At 41.9% G+C, this 13,494-nt stretch overlaps 1 protein-coding gene across 10 annotated transcripts in view; it reads left to right on the forward strand.

Moving 5' to 3' along the window:
• LTBP1 (latent transforming growth factor beta binding protein 1) overlaps positions 1 to 13,494 on the forward strand; it is a 375,466-nt gene that overhangs the window by 179,144 nt on the left and 182,828 nt on the right. For all 10 annotated transcript variants that reach the window (XM_073338422.1, XM_073338423.1, XM_073338424.1 and 7 more), the window contains 2 exons: positions 66 to 343; positions 12,589 to 12,691. In XM_073338422.1, coding sequence (XP_073194523.1) covers positions 66 to 343; positions 12,589 to 12,691 — 381 coding nt within the window. The remainder of the gene's footprint in view (positions 1 to 65; positions 344 to 12,588; positions 12,692 to 13,494) is intronic.

Genomic DNA, 13,494 nt, shown 5'->3' on the forward strand with positions numbered 1-13,494 from the left:
GGGTATTTTGGTTTAACATCTGTTCTCGCTGCTTTTTTCTTTGTTTATTCTTCCAATTATTTTAGTGAAGTTCCCCCCTAACGTAGTGAATATCCATGTGAAACATCCCCCTGAGGCCTCAGTACAGTTCCATCAAGTTTCAAGAATTGACAGCACATCAGCAGGACAGAAAGTGAAAGTACCCCAGCCAGGACATCCCCAGGTCTCTTATCAAGGTGTTCCATATCACAAGACCCAGAAAGGATATTCTACTTACCCACATCAGCAACCCATTCCTCATGTGTTTCCTGTTTCTGCTAAAACTCAGCTTGGGCGCTGCTTTCAGGAGACTATTGGGACACAGGTAAGAAATATTTGCAAACATTTTTTGAGATGGGAAGCTTTAAAGCAGTATTATACAACACTGAAAAATGTTCCATTGATCAGCAAAGAACGCCTCAACATTCTTTTTTTCCAAAAGAGATTTCACTTCACACTTCCTGTAGAGCTTTGTTTTGCAAAACAGTGCTAATTGTTCACACCTCCTGCTCTTTTCTGAGTGAGCGCCTTCTCCTGCTGCATACCAGCGTCCTTGAAATACGGCTTTCAGGCAGGGCCGGATTAACCTTTTGTGGGCCCAGCGCCAAACATATTTGTGGGCCCTCATGGAGGCAGTGGAGCATGGCGCGGGGAGGTCTTTCTTCTCCCTCTTCCTCCAGCTAGTTCTGTAGTTCAGCCACAAGTTGGTGTTTGTGCTTAACCTTACTTGATGTTTAGTTTGTAAGGTGCACTAAGATTTAAAGTTTGAGAGCTGTGTATTTTACATCACAGGGCCATGCACTCGGGTGATCGGAAACATTTCACAAAATGTGTTGATAAGAAAGTGTCAGTGCAAGAAAGAAATTTGCTTATCTTGGTGGAACAAGTCATCCATTTGCTGTATATCCATGCTGCATCTGCCACTCCAGATCTCAGACAGATCCATGTCTGACTTTGTTTTTAGCAGATCTTTCTGCTTACCGCTGTGGGCAACTAAACTGGATTATGCCTTGGCAGAAGCCTTTGCAGTGAATGCTTCTCCAACAAAAGAAGGCGGGGGAGGGTGCAGGACAAAATACAGTTTTTTACTTACTTCTGGGCAAAGAAAGTGAAGGTGCAGACACTGTAGAAGCTGAGGTAGAAAAAAGATTTGAAGAAAAATGAGTGTCATTAGTTTGGGCCTATTTAGCACTACTCATTTTAAGGACCACTCTAAGTTTAGCTTAGAGAAGGGCATATGGACCAAATTCATTTTATATTTATTCACACTATCATGATATACAGTATAAGGAGGACAAACATGCCCTACATTATTGTCTGATTATCAGATTTACTCCTCTGTTAACATGGTTTATTTCTAAGTGCCAGAAATAATATAGGAAGGTGCAGGCCTGGAGCATAGGCGACACTTCTCAGACAGTTTAGGGGTATGCTATACTTGTAGAAATGCTATGTTTGTACTGGGGTATGTGTTTTTCGTTTGCCATCATTGCATATTTTATGTTTACAAATTAGGGCCGTATTCTGTCTGTAGTAGTTGGAGTGGAAGGCATAACGAGTCCACTTGAGGCCTGCATAAGGGCCAGATAGAATTACAAGCAACAGAGCACAGGAATTTGTTCCTCCCTCTTCTTTTTGTGGTGTACAGTGAGGGGAAGAGATGGTACATACCAGTGCTATGGTGTCTTATTTACCAGCCAATGGAGGTTAGCTCTTAGATTGGTGTAGCTGCTCGCACCCTCACCCTACATGACTGGGTGCTCCACAAGGCATTCTGCTTGTCTGAGACATATTCTTCTCAAAAAGAAAAGGAGTACGTGTGGCACCTTAGAGACTAACAAATTTATTAGAGCATAAGCTTTCATGAGCTACAGCTCACTTTGTCGGATGCATACAGTGGAAAATATAGTGGGGAGATTTTATATACACAGAGAACATGAAACAATGGGTGTTACCATACACACTGTAACAAGAGTGATCAGGAAAGGTGAGCTATCACCAGCAGGAGAGCTGCGGGGGGAGGAGGAGGGGGTGTGGGGAATACAGACTAACATGGCTGCTACTCTGAAACCTGCCATATTCTTCTCAGTACTCCCCGTGGTCAGGAGCAGTACCTCTCTGCACTACCCCTGCACGTGGGCAGTGCCTCCCAATTTATACTGAGATATGTTCCTGTTTCTCCCAAACTTTATTAATCCTTTTAGTGCCAACTTTGGGAAAAAGGCCTAATGCAGCCTGAGAGAACCTTTTTGTTTTGAAGAATTTAATTTATAGCTGGAATTGTAGAGCCCAACTTTCAAAGGAGCCAAAAGCAGACACTAGGACCTAACATAAATTTGTTAGGGTCAGACAGGTCTGTAATCTAAAAGGAGCCATTTATTTTTTATTTATTCAATATTTGCTTTGGTAAATGTGATAGGGCCTCTCTATATGTCCCTGGAGGTTTTCAAACTGAGTTTTCTTTATTAATACTAGCATGTAATAAGTCCTCAGTTAAAATACTTGAGTCTGCGCTGGATAATTTCTGTATTCTTGCTTTGCTTAACAATTGTCAGCGTTTGTGTATTTTCTTGCAGAGTGGCTTTGCATAGTTGGCTTTAGTACTCTAAAAAACTTTATTCATTATTCTGAGATCAGGGGTGATTTTACTGTCTGCAAAAGAGACGGAAGAAATGTATGTGTGGTCCCTTCTAGGCAAATCAACCAAGTTAGTGTAGGATCTTCCTTATCTTTCCATTTCTATTCTCTGCTTTTAGCACGGGTAAAAAGTGTTCTATTAATCTGATTTATAAAATTACTATTTTAAGTAAACTGTCTTGAATCTCAGAGCTGTACTGGGGGACTTGTCTTGTGTGTGAAGTTAGGCTACACAAACAAGACAACATAAGAGTCTAAGTGTGCAACATAAGAGTCTCATTTTAGATAGAATTTATTCAGAGTTACCTGAATTTGTCCAAACTTTTTCACATCTCTCTCCTTCTTTCCTTCTGATTGTGTCTAAACTGATCCTGATCTTCCCTCTTTCCTTGTTGAATATAATCAGATGATCTCCCAGGCATAGGCCAGTGATTCTTGTCACTCTGTTTTTTTCCCACCCCTCCCATGGTTCTCCCCCCTCCCCAACACATTCCTGCTCACCTTACCTTTTTTGGTATTTCTTTCATGGATCTCAGTTACAAGTAGCAGTCTTCACGAGGCCTGGGCTAGCTGCTGTAGTCAAATCCCAATTACTCTGGCCTTACCCAGGCCAGAGATACCCAGAATGTATTTTACACATTTAAGCCCAGAGCGTGCAATATTAGAACATGCAGTTGGCCCAACCCCAACCCAGACTGCCAAACCCGCCTGGTGCCTAACCACCTAGAGCCTACAAAGGACTATAAGCAAAGGCAGAAGCCCTCATAGGGGTCAGAGAAAAGAGATGAGCCGGTGCGGGAGAGAATAAAAAATGATGACAGCCCCCAGGATTCAGAGTGATATATTTTTAGGTATATATTGTTTTGTTGTGTATTTTTGTGTCCTGATCATTGGGAAGAGGAGACAAAGGTGGGCTGATGGGCACCTGTAGAAATAGGATTATTATTATAATATTTTAAAACTTGGGTATAGAGAAAGAGTTTAGTTTCTGGCTAGCTCTTACTTTTTCAAAGTCAGTTCACTCATCCCCACTGCCTTTAATTTTTTCAGAATGGAACCCCGAGTCAGTATTTTTTCTGGAAGATTTCATAGTATTCGTTCCATTAGAGGTCCTTAGTACTATCTCAAAAAGAAACATTTCTTGTTGCCAAATACTTTATCAGCATCAGAAACATTGTTGCACATATGTCAGAAACTAACAGTAATTCATCTGTAGTCCAGACACTGCTAGTTCCATGTCATAAAGAGTATTGGTCAAATCAATACCTGTTCTTGAATCTTTCTGGAAGCCAAGAGTCTGTCAGCTTAGAGCATTGGTCCACTCAGTCCTATTTATAAACCAAGCAAACAAGTAACATTATGTTTCATTTCTTTAACTCCGTCTCACCGCCTCCACTGCTTTTCATTTTAATTCTAATAATATGTCTTTACTGTGACACAGAATATCGTGTTATTTCCCAAAATAATTTTATTGTGTCAGTGATGCACACAAAGTTTGTACTGCTAATGTGAATCCTATTAATGTTACCTATGATTAATGTGCATTTAAATTGTTATGGAACATTTCAGTGTAGACGGAATATATATTCACACAGGTGCCTATGATTTGTCAAGATTTATGTATAGATTTCTCTCATATGCCACTTTAAATCTTTATGAGAGATATTTCTAATATTGCTACAAATGCTGATATTTAAATAAGTATGTTCTAGTTTTAAGGCTTTTGTCTAAAAAAAATAGCTATCCCAAAATTGATTTGATTTCTTTCCAGTTAAATGTAAATAAAGAAGAATTATTATTCACAATATAAATAAAAAACAATGTTAAGAAGCACGAAGGAGAAGTTGGCTGTTGTGTATTTGACTAAACCAGGGGAATTCCCATATCTTCTCTGATTAATAAGTTGTAGTCTAGCCTTTTGAACAGGATTTTTTGAATGTAGATTTTTACATAAATCACAGCCATTCAGTTTCTGGTGGGCTGCTCTGTGACTTAAAAAACCCAACAAAGTCCACTCAACACACTCCAAACTACAACAACAAAACAAACCGTTTTCCTGTTTAAAGGAAAATATGTAGTTGAAACAACTTAGCAGGCTGAATGTATTCTGCAACAAATTCAAGCACATGACAGTGCTTTTGGATCTGCCCTGGTTATCTGTTAAGTATGGTGTGGAATTTATAGTGTTTGTTTTGACTTATAAGCCTTCAGCTGCAGATCTGAAAGTCTGTCCCTGTTTGCATACCATGCTGCTGTATGCAGTGTTGTTGTATACAAGTCAGTCCCAGGATATTAGGGAGACAAGGTGGGTGAGGTAATATCTTTTATTGGATCAACTTCTGCAGGTGAGAGAAACAAGCTTTTGAGCTTACCCAGAGCTTTTCTTCAGGTCTGGGAAACTTACGGAGGCCAGGTCTACACTACAGACCTATACTGGTATAACTACGTCACTCAGAGGTTTGAAAAATCCTCGCTCCTGAGTGATGTAGTTATACTGATTTAACCCCCCCATGTAGAACTTCTTCCGTCATCATAGTTTGTGCTTTTTGGGGATGAGGATTAACTATGCCGACAAGAGAAGGGTTGGCATAGTAGGGTTTTCACCATAGCACTACAGCGATGCAGCTGCAGCATTGTACATGAAGACAAGCCATCAGACTGTCACAGCAAAATACAAGATGGAACAGATTGTTTAGCATAAGTAGTTCAAATGTATTTCAAGGAACCATTCAAGGTGAAGTGGTCCATTGACCTCCTTTCAGTCATAGGGAGGGGAGGAAAGGGAAGGAGGGGTGGAAAGCGGATGGTGGGAGGGTTGTTAGTGGGTTATAAATTGTTGTAATAAACCATAAGTCCAGTGTCTCTATTCAGTCCATGAGTTTTAGTGTCTAGCAAAGATGTGAATTTAAGCTCCCAGGCTTGTTGTTTGAAAGTGTTGTGCAGGTTTCCTTTGAGGATGAGGACTGATGGGTCAGATATAGGGAGTGGTTGCTTTGTGAAGAGTGTTCACCCACAGGTGATGTGGTGTTTTTGTCTTTGATCATTTTCCTGTGTGAGTTCATTCAAGAACGAGTCTGGTTTCACCCAGGTAGTTACTATTGGGGCATTTAGTGCACTGGAGGCAGTACACCACCATGTGTAGGACCCATGGATCTGCTATAGTTGAGATCAGCAAGGGTGCTTGAGTTGGAGTTCTTACTGTATTAATCTACTGGATCATTGCATTTTTAAAAATAAGAGGCATATAGAGGAAAGGATGTGTACATAAATGAAAATAAATAAAAAATAATCTTACTGAAGACTTCATTGGGAATTATAAGTTATCGTCAGTTTTCAACATGACCAATGTTTTCTCAAGGGAGTACTGAATTATTTAAATTATTATTATGACTGAAGAAAGTAAACGTGTACTTGATAAATATCCCAAAGAAATTACTTTATGGAAGCATTTTAATAAACCATTTTTTTTCAGAAGTGATTTCATATGAGATGTATGTATTTAGGACTGAGGTGGCCCCCATCTTTAAGTATTGGACTTAGAGAAGTATAGAATAAACAGACTGTGGCAGTTAGAAAAGTTTATAAGTTGGCAAAGTTCAGAGGATGGGTTGTGACACAGGCCCTGTCCCTGCAAAAACTTATGCATATGCTTAACTCTATTCAAATTAGTAGTCCCATTGACCTTGGGCATAAAAAAAAGCATATGCATAAGTATTTGTAGAAACTGGACTTGAGTCACTAACATGTTTTTCCCAACTGCAAGTATTAAATAAAGCACAAAACAGATCTGTTTGTGATCAGGGCAGCAAAGTACAGTAAAAGCTGTTTTATCAGGTATGTTGGGGGAAAGAGGGGGACAGGTAAAATGCCAGTTAATTAAGTGGGAGGGAGTTTGGGTGTGGGAGGGGATACGGGTCTGGGCGTTGGGGCTCGCAAGGGGTAGTGGGGCATGGGCTCTGGGAGGGAGTTTGGGTGTGGGAGGGAGCTTGGGCCACGGGAGGAGGTGCGGGGTGCTGGATCCGGCCAGATGCTCACCTTGGGTGGCTCCCCGCAAGCGGCGACCTATCCTGGTTGCTCCTAGGCGGAGGCATGGCCAGCAGTTCTGCGTGCTGCTGCCGCCCCACCCCAAGCGCTGGCTCTGCAACTCCCATTGGCTGGGAACTGTAGCAAGTGGGAGCTGCGAGGGTGGCATCTGCAGGCAGAGGCAGTGCGCAGAGCCGCCTGCCGCACCTCCGCCTAGGAGCAGCTGAGATAGATTGCCACTTGCACAGAGCTGCCTGAGGTAAGTGGCCCATGGATCTGGCACCCCACAGCCCCTCCCACACCCCATCTCCCTCCCAGAGCCCACGCTCCACACTCCCTCCCATGCCCCACAACCTGCCGGCCCCACGCCAACCAGACTATTAAACCAGACGTTCAGTGAAGATTAGAAATGCTGGTTTATATACCTTTCTGGTCGGTGAAGTGCCGGATAAAACAGCTTTTAATGTATATTGATAGTTATTAGTGAATAAACTAATCCATTCATAGTGCTTTCATGTAAATGATGTATGATATGGTTGTAGATGTATCAGGGATTAATATGGAAACATGGCCTTAGTAATGTGCCATTTTGTCAAACATTAAGATAGCTTGTTTATTAAGCAACATAAATGACCATACTGTACTTCAGATTTTACAGACATTTCCTATGGAAGTGAAAGAATATAGGTTTTCATTGCTCAACAGTTATAGCAAATACCTGCCATATTGTAATTTGACAAATTCTTTTTAAAAAAAAGTAAAGTAAAATCAGATGTTTCACACATTAGTACTTTTTCTTTTTTCAGAGCACTTTTAAAAACTTTTTTTCTTGCAAGTAGTCTTAAAAATACCAACTCATAATAGAAAATAGTTGTCTGGAATTCCTTGAGGCTCATGGTTTGGCTTCAGAAGCTTTTAAACAAATAGACTGTCAGAAAATCAGTGTGGATCCATTTACAGGATATAATGCTTCATCCACAATAGATTCTTTGCAAAATCAATACCCTGAAATATCAGAGGATTAAAGATGTATCAGATACCAAAAACACCAAACACTGTTTTAATTACTCAAATAAAAGAAAGCTGGATAATTTTTACTTGCCTGTAAAGAATGTTCTGCTTAAGCCAAAACAAATTCTTTACAAGTCCTTTTAGAAAGTCTGGAAGTATTTAAGTTTCTCTCTACTCTTCTTATGAGACAATGCCTGTTACTGAGCCAGTGTTATATTGGATGATGATATTCTTTTTAACAACCTGTCATTCAGATAGCCAGTATGTTGTTTGGTCATTATATCAGTAATATGATTCAGTAAATTTGGGGTCTATTAGTCTGATGTCCATTTGGGGGAAAGAAAGGTATAATAGCCCAATGTCTATGCCCATTGAAAAGTTTTCAGAATGCTTGACAGTGTATCTGTTCACTCTGGAGTATTTGCTATTGTGGTATGTGAAAGATAAGTCTTTAAGCTGAATCCTGAAATCATTAGTTATTCCTCAGGCTGAGCGCCCATGGATTTCAGCCAGGATCAATCAGTTAGTATCACTTTATTAATGGTGATACTGTGACTTATTAGTAACAGCCCACAAAAGGGTGTTGCAAAGGGGGCACATGGCAGTAGGAGTCCTAGGAGGCATCCTGATGATTTCAAACAGAATAATTGTGATTGTTGTGGGACTTCTTGCCAGATTGGGATCTCTACTATGCTTTAACAGGAGCTCCATTTATTCCTTGGTGTACTGGTTCAGCTGTGCTGGGGAGGCAGAGGCGGGTGTGGTCTTGCCATCTCTCTAGTTCTTTTGGGGAATTTGTCACTGGCAGCAGCACCCAACTCATGCAAAGACTAGGATTGTGGCTGAAATGCACACAGGGAAACAAAGTGATGTGGCTCTTGCAACCTCTGTGCACCAGCAGAATCTAAACTAACAGTGGGAATACTGTGCACTTTCTTTAATTATGCAAAGTATAAGTGATATAAAAAAATTAAAGATACACATGTATAAATGTTAAAAAGTGTCGGTCTTAAAGCATAATGAAAGTTGATGCCCCATTAATGGAATCTATTCAAAGCACAGTGTGCACGTTAAAGGCTTGCAACTTAAATTAGGGCTAGATTTATGTAGCAGAGCTGCACTGAAAGCAGTGACAGATGGGGAATTTCTGGGGTCTCCCCAGGGCAGTCACCCACCTATTGTTTGTGTCTCAGAACCTGAGATAGAGAGGGTTAAAGAATTATCTGTTGGGGAGCAGGGTGAGACTTCTAGGGAGGGTGAGGCTCCAATCCAAGTTTTTGCCCCACTGAAATGGAGCTTCACTCCTGTGAGATTCAGACTGTGAAAGAGGAGAGCCTTTCTGGAAAGTGTGGCTGGCTGGGAAACCGGGCATGCGGTGCCATGAGTGTTGGAAGGATCTGAAGCACTATGTTGGAGGAAACAGGAACATCAGAGCTCATAAGCCAGAGTACACGCCTGCCTACTTTAGAAGCTCTGCATGGCTACCACCTTCCCCTGCTGCCTATGTCCTAAATGCAGGGTGGGAAACCTTCTTTCTGTCACGAGCCATTGACCCACAGAAAAAAATCAATCATGGGCCACTCACCCACCCGGGTGTGGGGGGAGGAGGCACAGAGGTTTGGGGCTTCCCCCCAAGGGGGGTGCTGCAGGCTGGATGAAATTAACCAATGGGCCAGATCCAGCCCTTGGGCCATAGGTTCCCCACCCGTGTCCTAAATCATGCAAATCTGGAGCACCATTTATATGGAGCTGAGGAGCCCCACATGGCAGATGCCTTCCCTTGATGTCAGTTCCTAAAGTGGCTGGATGCTAATCAAATTACCACTGATTCTTCAAGCTTCAATTCATCATAGATGTGATAGGAGCAAGATCTTAAATTGTTGGCAGTATTTATTGATAGGATTGTAAACCACAGTTGCCAGATGACTCAGAATTTGGAATCTTTATTCTTGCTCATGGTTTTTATATGGAAATTTGAAACCATTATGACCACTGAGATCATGATCTTCAGTACAGTACAAATGCTACAGCACCACACCTAAACTAAGAGTGAGCTTTACATTTTATTTTTTAATCCTTATGTTTTGTTGATTTGTTTGGGTTTTTTCTTTCTTCAGTTTAATGTGGTTAAATGATATATTTCATATTTGGGGGGGGGGGGGAAACAACCAACAAACAAAACAAAAGCTGCTTCTGAAGTATTGCCTGTGCACGATGCACACTGTTGGGATGTCTTTTTGATGCCGCAGGAGATTGGATCCTTCTAGAAAAACTGTGCCTATTAGGTGCCACATACGTACCCCTCATGGCACCAAATGCTCACTGTCTGAGGTCATAAGGGGAGGTGCAGTCTCAACCACCTTGATTCCTCCCACTAAAGCTCAGAGACCAGAAAAGTAGTGGAACTGAGGAAGAAGGGAAAGGCAGGAGGTGGGGGAGAAGAATATAAGTATAAATATGCATAGGAAATATTCACAAAGAAGTCCAGTTACTAGTAAGCAACTGTTTTGAGTTTTGCGAGAGTAGTGCAGTCTCCAGGAAGTCAGGCTGAACAGATCTAGTTGAACAGGAACACTGCCCTTCCAAACAGTGTGTTAGACTGGGATGCCAGGTCAAGGGAGTAGTGCTGTATTCAGGTGTGAATAGAAGGCCTTGTAAATGTTTAGGGCTGCACTAGAAGGAAATATTATGAAAGCTGTCTAGTTGAGTGAGCTCTAAGAGTTGGGGCAATTCGGACTAAGATGTAGCAAGTTTCAGTACATAATTTTATCCTCTCAGAGAGGCATTGTGGAGAGATGGCATTTCCCCCCACCCCCAGCCTACCGGACCCCTTGGTATGTCACAAAAACTCTAACCCTATTTAAATAAAAGCTTAATCCCTTTTAACATGTACGGTTAAGTCTGATATCCCCAGGATTGCATGTGGCTTTGGGGGGGAAAGACCTGGGGTGAAATCCTGGCCCCGTTAAAGTGAATCGGAGTTTATTTTATTCCTGTCTTTCAACTGACAAATTTTAAAGTCTGTTTCCTCCAGTGCAGAGGTGCTGGAACATTTTTAGTAGTGGGGGTGCTGAAAGCCAGCACCCTTACCCCTGTCCCCCCCTCCGCCCCCCCGAACTGAGGCGGGGAGGAGGGCTGTGTCTCCTGGAGGGGGAAACCGGACTGGGGAAAGGGGGCTGAGGCCACAGCTGGGGGTGAGTTTGGGGGCAGGAGCGGAGCCCTGGACAGGGACCGGCAGCTGGGACCCCACGTGCGGGGCCAAGCTGTGGGGCCGAGTGGGGGGCCCCGGGAGCAGGGGGCCGGGCACAGGGCCAGTGGCCGGGGAGCAGGGCAGGCAACTGGGGCCTTAGAAGCAGAGCACGGGGTCGGGAGTGGGACCCTGGCCCCGGGCACAGGTCCAGCGGCCAGGGAGTGGGGCCAGTGGCCAGGACCCAAGCCCCAGGTGAGGGGTTGAGGAGCGGAGTGCGGGCAGAGGGCTGGGAGCAGGGCGTAGGCGTGGGAAGCACCACCAGGCTCTATGTGTGGAGCCAGTGGCTGGGGAGCAGGGCACAGGGCCAGCCCCCGGAACCCAAGGTGGGGAGTGGAGCCCTGGGGACAGGGACAGCTGCTCCACATAAAACCTGGGGGTGCTGCAGAACCCCTTGCACCCCTACTTCCCGTGCCTATGCTTCAGCGGCAGATGTAATCTAGTTACTGAGTACAATAGATGCACAAACTATGAGAATAGTCATTAAAGAGACTAGGGCTGCAGTATTTCTCCAGGCATTCTTCTAGCAGGTTATGGTGTTTTAGGGCCCCATTCTCCCATCTAGACTGAAAGCACTGAGAAGAGAAAATCTCCAGTTTTCTATAGTGACATTTCTAAGTAGCTCCACAATTCTTAACTTTTGGGCTGTTCTATTGGTGTGGAACTCACCTATTTTAGCTTGAAGAGATGGCTCAGGGTGGCACAGGTTCCATGTTGCAGAATTGTTTTACACCTAATTGATACTCTTCAGGTACACAGCAGGTGTACACATCTTTCTGTATCCATTCTCTAGACAGAAAATCCATTTTACTTGCCTTTGCCTTGCAAAATGAAAAATATCAACCATCAAGGAGGTACATTTAAGCTTGGCAATTGTTAAAGTGTTAACATATTTACTAATATAGGGTACTAATGTAGGATCCTGTTTTCCTTATTCGAGACAAAACACCATTTGAAATAAATGAGATTTTTGCCTCAGTAAGCACTGCAAGAGTGGGCCAATTGCTTACATGATTAAAGAGTCACAAGTAAAAATAGATAGGCATCACTTACCTTTTTTGCCCAATCGTCTTACTTATGTTAAATTCTCTTTCAGTTTACAAATACTAGACTCTTTCAATATAATTTTACAATTTCAGTAACCAGTCATAAACATTAGGTACAACTTGTGGTAATATGGGTATTTGTATTTTAAAAATGAAATAGGAAATGACATTTAAAAATCATGATAATACTTTCTTGTCCCTTTCTTTAAAAGAATAATGGGAAAGGTATTTGAGATGATTTATATACCTTTTGAAAAAGTGCAGGGGCAGATTTTTATAAAGCAAAATTTAAGGAGTTACTGCCAATGAAGAATTACTAGCTTGGAAATATACTCACTCTTTCAGTGACTGGTTTTTGTTCTGAAAGTTGAAGGGGAAAAAATACTGAAACAAAATGTTTTAAAACTGAACCTGCTCACCCCCACAAAGAGGACTAGCTCAAGGCCAGTGCACTATTTAAGTTCCACTGAGGGCTTCAATGAGTCTTCAGTGGGCCTCTGCAGATGGGTGAGTTTTACCCAAGATGATTATGTAATATAGCAGTGTTCTAGAGGGGAGCATCTTACAGTAACACTAACCTGAATATTCTTTACTTAATTATTCCAGTGTGGTAAAGCGCTCCCTGGCCTATCAAAGCAAGAAGACTGCTGTGGAACTGTGGGTACTTCCTGGGGCTTTAACAAATGTCACAAATGTCCCAAGAAGCCATGTAAGTGTGATTTCATTATTGTTTTCTGCATCAGTTCACTTATTTGTGCTCTAAATACCTTTTCTTTAAGAGAAATGCTAACACTATATTTCAAAAGAACCGTATTATTTGATATAAGAAAGGTGATAGAAGGCACACTCTGAGCTTCAGTGACAATGAAATGGTTTTTTTTATTTTTCTCCTTCTCTGACGGAGCTAGTGATGCTTCATTGTGTTTCCTCCATGTAGGGAGATAATGATATTGAATCATCTTGCATAACCTAGCTGGACTTACTTTTTTAAAGTTTGCACAAAAATGTTAAATTATAGAGGCACCAGTTCCTACTTAGAGAAAATGCAATGACATCTTGAGACCTTGAATGAACTTTGAGTTTTAATGCCAAAGCTTTTCAGGCTCTAAAATATCAGTTACATTTTAAACTCTGTTGTTCGAATGCTGTCTATACAATTAGGGTACCATGAAGACTTTCCCAATATTTTTGCTACAGCTTGACAGAATAATGTAAAATAGTGAAAAATAGCTATTAAATGATTCTCATGAAAGGTAAACCTAATCTATTGAAACGTTTCATAACTTTAATAATAAATAATTATACCTAGTTCTGAAATGGCTTTGGGGAGGAAAGACCTGGGGTGAAATCCTGGCCCCATTAAAGTCAATGGGAGTTTATTTTATCCCTGTCTCTAAGCACTTTACAATAGATCTCTAAGCACTTTACAAAGAAGGTATCCTTATCCCTATTTGGAGATGGGAAAACTGACACAAAGAGAGGCCAAAGTGACTTGCCCAAGGTCATCCAGCT

This window comes from Lepidochelys kempii, chromosome 3, assembly GCF_965140265.1.
Source record: "Lepidochelys kempii isolate rLepKem1 chromosome 3, rLepKem1.hap2, whole genome shotgun sequence".
NCBI lineage: Eukaryota > Metazoa > Chordata > Testudines > Cheloniidae > Lepidochelys > Lepidochelys kempii.